The sequence below is a fragment of the Dendroctonus ponderosae genome, unplaced genomic scaffold, assembly GCF_020466585.1.
Source record: "Dendroctonus ponderosae isolate FM_Combo_2020 unplaced genomic scaffold, Dpon_F_20191213v2 Dpon_F_20191213_3, whole genome shotgun sequence".
Taxonomy (NCBI): domain Eukaryota; kingdom Metazoa; phylum Arthropoda; class Insecta; order Coleoptera; family Curculionidae; genus Dendroctonus; species Dendroctonus ponderosae.
In genome coordinates this window covers 588,195-593,657 of record NW_026018508.1, presented here as the reverse complement: position 1 = coordinate 593,657, position 5,463 = coordinate 588,195, and the positions used below count along the sequence as shown (strand labels likewise).

At 42.0% G+C, this 5,463-nt stretch overlaps 1 protein-coding gene across 2 annotated transcripts in view; it reads left to right on the top strand.

Moving 5' to 3' along the window:
* LOC109542558 (protein phosphatase 1 regulatory subunit 12A) overlaps positions 1-5,463 on the top strand; it is a 28,073-nt gene that overhangs the window by 9,924 nt on the left and 12,686 nt on the right. For both annotated transcript variants that reach the window (XM_019911828.2, XM_019911829.2), the window contains exons 2-5: positions 2,910-2,994; positions 3,052-3,161; positions 3,214-3,385; positions 3,436-3,529. In XM_019911828.2, coding sequence (XP_019767387.2) covers positions 2,910-2,994; positions 3,052-3,161; positions 3,214-3,385; positions 3,436-3,529 — 461 coding nt within the window. The remainder of the gene's footprint in view (positions 1-2,909; positions 2,995-3,051; positions 3,162-3,213; positions 3,386-3,435; positions 3,530-5,463) is intronic.

The following is a 5,463-nucleotide window of genomic DNA, read 5'->3' as shown; positions in this document are numbered from 1 at the left end:
CGCTCGAGTTGCGAGCAGAGGGCGCCTCTGTCTCCTCTTGTGGAGAGCGGGAATCACGACCTTGTCCCTGCATGACAAGGTGATGGATGCGCACAATAAAACCAAAATTTAAACAAAAAAATTATTCTAATGGTTCGGCGCGTAAGGGTGCCAGGTACTTGTTTAGGGTAGTACCCCCCTGTTTCAGTGTCCTTAATGCGCACCACACATGAAGAAGTCCAAATAAAAAAAAACTTAAATACAAAAAAAACAACCAACACAACAAAGAAAAAAGTACCTCGTAAAACCAAAAAAAAAACTGGTGAGTCTTGTCACTGACGGGTCGCGCACAGTCACCTTCCGCGATTCGAGTTTCTAGGGGCTAGGATGCCCCGGAAAAAAACAGGATTTGGTTTAAAAAAAAAACAATGGCCGCTTCGCGTGGCGTTGAGTGGGCGTCCCGGAACCAAAAAAAACGGAAGGGCCCAAACACCCGTCCTGCCGTTTAGCACACACCTTTGGGACTGACCATCGATGCCTTTTTTCTTTCCGACCGCTCCCCCGAAGTCCCCTTGGAACCCGACCTCGATCGAAGGGCGCGCGGGTAGTTCCAGGGTGCAAGCGAGTAATGGTCAGGACCGGCCGGAGGAAAGAAATATAAACATTTTGCGATTTTTCCCCTCGGCACGTCATAAGATAAACAGGACACCTAGACACATTAAATCTCTGGTTTACTCAAAATCGGTACAAATTGAGAACAAGTTAATTAACCGAATACGAGAAACTGCTCAAAATGTGAGCGTGTACAATAAAGTGATGGGGCACAAACATGATTGGAGTTAAACGGACTGAAATTCAAACAGTTCATGTGATTTAACAACTTGGTGGATTCAGGTACAACACTTTTTTATACCAAAAATGTTGCCCTCACTGACGGCAGTGACAAGGTTAACCTTAACCTCAAAATATTTAATTTCCACTTTCCCTTTCGTTGTGTTTGTTTCGTCCAATGGTTACTACAGTTGGAAATAATTAAGAAGTAACATATATTTCCCGTGCAGGTTGAGCGACCCATCGGGCGCGTCCCCTGGTGGCGAATAGGGGAAAGGCCGGTCAGATACGTCTGACCGGTTAGCGACGGCCATAAGTGAAAGTCGTGGAATAAAACCCACGGATCTGGATCGAAAGCCGTCGCCGCGGACCAGCTCGTGGCGCAAACCGCAAACCGCCTGCAGTGCAGCGACTCTCGTGGCTACGGCCTCGGGATAGGTACTGTAGGGGGCGCGGGGATCTTGGTTTTACTACCCGGATTGCGTGACGAGGTCACTATAACACCTCCCAATTCTCACGGTATAGTGCGCGCCAAGAGATGCAAGGCTGGGGGAAGCCCAGCCAGTAGCGACTAACCTTGAGGCAACAGGCGCACCTCATTGTATCAGCCTTATCCACACATGCGGGCTCTGTGTGAATGGACCTAACCCTTCCCTAGCTACTCGTGGGAATGATGGGGAGGAAAACACCACCATCATACACCACAAAATACCGGCGGGACCTCCTCAGAAGAACCGTCGGGCCCCGCAGCTGGCAAAGTACCGAACGGTGGTAAAAAGCTCTCGGGGGCCGCCAGGCGGAAAAACCACCAAAACTGTGTTAGGTAGACCCTCAGGGGAACCAGCACAGCCCAAAAAAGCTGCCATGACCGGGACGTAAAAGGGACACCAGTCGGATGGCAGCACACCCAACAAGCCAGCACCTGGGCGGCTGTATGTGGGAACTTCCGTATAGGAAGGAACCACACGCAAGTCTTGCAAAGTTGCGGTTTTCGGGATTAAGATGGTCGGCGGTCGGATATCCCGAGAAGAACTTTTCTCCTCAGTAGGGAGAACTCATAAAGAGACACCTGCTTGGGAAAGTCGACGAGCTATAGCCAGGGATGACTACCAGACCAGGCCCAGGATAATGAGGGAGTAAAATACGAGGGCACAATAGGGCAGAAATGGCCGCGGTGCAAGGCCAAACACCACCTCGGCGGTGAGGAAAGGGTTTTAGTGGGTAAACAGCTTAGCAGGAGTCCCACACAACCCAGAGCGACAGACCACCAGCTCTGGGAGTGCATAAAAGAGCATTTCCCAAACCTCACCGAAAAAAAAAACAGGTATTTATGTAATTTTAATGAGGCAGATTACCTTGAAAAACATTGTTGCCATCCTTCTGATCTAGTTTTTTGAGAATATCTCAGTTTTTAATAACAATTTTTTTACTATTTTTCTAACAACACCCCCAGAGAAATGAGATTTTAAATATTTTGAATCTCTCTGTATAGTTTGGTATTCTTCATCGGCTTTTTCGAATTTGAGACAAAATTGACAGAAAGTACTCTTATTAAAAAAAACACTAAAATTATTTGTAAGATTTGAATAGATAGCACTTACGTCAAAACTCGTCAACTTATGTAGGAATTGTAGATTCCAAAATTAGTGAAAATCGATATAGGCGTTAGAAATTATTTGAAATAAACGATATTAATTTGAGAACTTTGGCGCCCTGTAGCGGCGAAAGAAAGCAACATTGAATATAGGTACGTTTGCCTGATTGCCTTATTTCCGGATAAGGAAATTGTGGTTAAGCTTTGTACAGCCACTTCAGGGACTTTTTGGGCGCAATGAGGGAGATCTTCGGATAACAAGACGATACAACTATACTCCGTACACTATAACTATGGTCGCACGTCATCATCTTATGTCGAGCGTTGTTGCCATACCCGCCATAAATTATATATATAAACATAAATACTCGAAGCAATATTAGATTATCTCTATCGTATGTCGCTTTTGCTGATTAGTCTTTATGGAAATTGAGAAAACCGCCTGCTTAAACTCTCTCAAATTCCAGTTAAAGTGTGTCTTATTGAATGCAATAAACATTTGCAGGAATTGGATCAATTCAGCGATGCTCTAAAGAGGTTTATGCGGACTGGAGAAGTTGATTCAATACTTCGAAAACACGCTGATACCTGTAAGTATATTTTTCTACCAATGGTAGATTAAATAATATTTTCTATTTGTCACTCAGCATGTGCCTCACAGGAAGTAATGTGCACCAAAAATCGAAGACGAAAACCAACCACTAAAAAGTTATCAGTAGTAACGGAAGACAGCCCCACCAGTAATAAACAACCGCAGGTAAAATCCAAAACTACGTCAAATGCAATATACATCTTTGCTGTTTACGCAGATAAAAACCGAAAAGAAATCAGATGTGGCTGCCCCGCTGGAACGTGCGATTAAGGTGGAAAAGTCGGAAATGGCGGCGCCCACTTGGATACCGCCGAAGAAAAAATTAAAAGAACCTAAAATTGAAAATTCACCGCAGTCAATTAGGACTACTCGATCCAAAACCCGCAAAGGTATTTAACATGTGCATTCATTAGCTAGTAAGTAATATGCGAAATTTTAGAAAATCGAAAAGACTCAGATGCTGTGATTCAAGAAACTCCCATTCCCACCATCGATCTATCCAGTCCACAAAAGGAATCGGCTGCAACCAAAAGGCAAGTTTTTTGGATACATGTTTCCATTGCTCATTATAAACCTAAGTTGTCATATAAGCAGCTGTCGACTTGCATATAATTGTTCGTCCACACTATTACCATTTTTTAAAACAACTTTATATAGCGCACTGAATGCAAGCAATACAACGCCTTTTTGATCATGCAGTTCTTCACATGCAAATTTAGCCTTTTCTGGTCAGATTTTAAATTGTGTTACTGGCCTGACGGAATAGTAGAACAACATTTTCTATTCGAATGAAAGACAGAGCACGAATCATAACTTATAATAAATAAGAATAGCAAAAAATAATAGCCATCGTGCTTTTGTGTGGCAGCCTCGGCGAACTCCGAAAAATAGTCCATTAGAACAACTTTGAGACTGAGCTTGAAACATAGTTATAATTTACAAATTCTAAGTAAACTGTAAATTATGATTCAACAGTTGATAAACCTATGTAATTAATTAGAAAACATATCGGTTACTTTTTAATGAAAATATAAGACACGTTCAATTTGTGACAATTAAAAGTCCGTGCGTAAAAGTAGAGCAAACAAACAGTAAAGAAAAGTGCTTCTTTATGATCATCACTTCTGATCGCAAAATGGCAGTTTTAGATTTATTCGAATAAAAAATATTTTTAGATGTGACATCGACAGTTACAAATGCAATCTATTGCTAATCTATTATTTGTCGTTTTCGATGGTGTTGTAGCCGTGTAGAGATGAGCTAAAGCGTGATTTTAAAATAATGCTTATAACTGTGAATGCGATTTCACTACAAGCGCCTACGTATACGGCACTTCTTGTCACTTATATGGATTGCGGCGATTCGAACCAATCAAATAAACCTACCGGTTTGTTATTATCGAACGTATCGTTGACAAGTTCTACAAATGAGTTCAGACGATTTAAGGTTAGGTGATTTTGTTTATTGTTTGATGGTAATTATTTTATAAATTGTCGAGATAAACGACCGCGAGTCCGCCAATAATTTTTCTTCATTCTCTCGTGACTTTCGAACCCTAGATAAGCTCTAGATCAAAATGACAAACAAATGGTATAGTATAGAAATTTATAGGTAAATTTTATACGGTCTTGGCTAGTAATTTATAATTTTTTAAGAGGGATTGTTTGAATTTGTTGGAAGAAAAATAATAGCATTGTCTTTATATTAGCACAAAGAAAGACTGATAATTTTGAGTATTTTTAAATTGATAACAAATTATTAATAATTCACAAATGATTTATTCTGATCAACTTAATAAGGTATCAGATTTTGTATTCGTAGTATTTAAATGAACAACTTAAACCATTTAGGAATGTTTTCCGGGCTTTGAAGCCGTGGTCTATTGGAATTTCTTCCTGACGTTTCGTTCACAACTGCGGTGGACATTTTCAAAGGCGATGAGGCAGTGGGCGAAGTGATCTCCCGTGCTTACCGACTAAGAATGATTCAACTGCTGGATTCCCAGTCGTATTTATGCCGCCCAGCCGTGTGTGCTCACGCGTGGGGGATGGGTGGGGGTTCCAACGCTTCGGCGCACATGCTGTTTGGCGCAAAACGCGCTTCCAATCTGGATTGAGAGCCGTAATTTCTTCTTTTCTGTTGAAATTGTTTTGGTGTTTAAATATTTCGATGGCCTCCCTGGTGAGTCTCGGGTAGTATCTTTCAGATTGGTGCAGAATGTCAACTTCGTGGAAGCGTATTTGGTGGCCGTCTAGTAGTGCGTGCTCCGCTACTGCTGATTTTTCCGTTTGTCCCAATCTGCAACTTCGTTTGTGCTCCGTGATCCTAGTGTTTATGCTTCGTTTTGTGGTGCCGATGTATGCTCTTCCACAGGGAGGCAATGGAACTTGTTGCGAGAGAATTTCCACCAGACATCGCCAAACTCTTCGAACACTGTCTAACCACAACCTACTTTCAGTGGAACAGC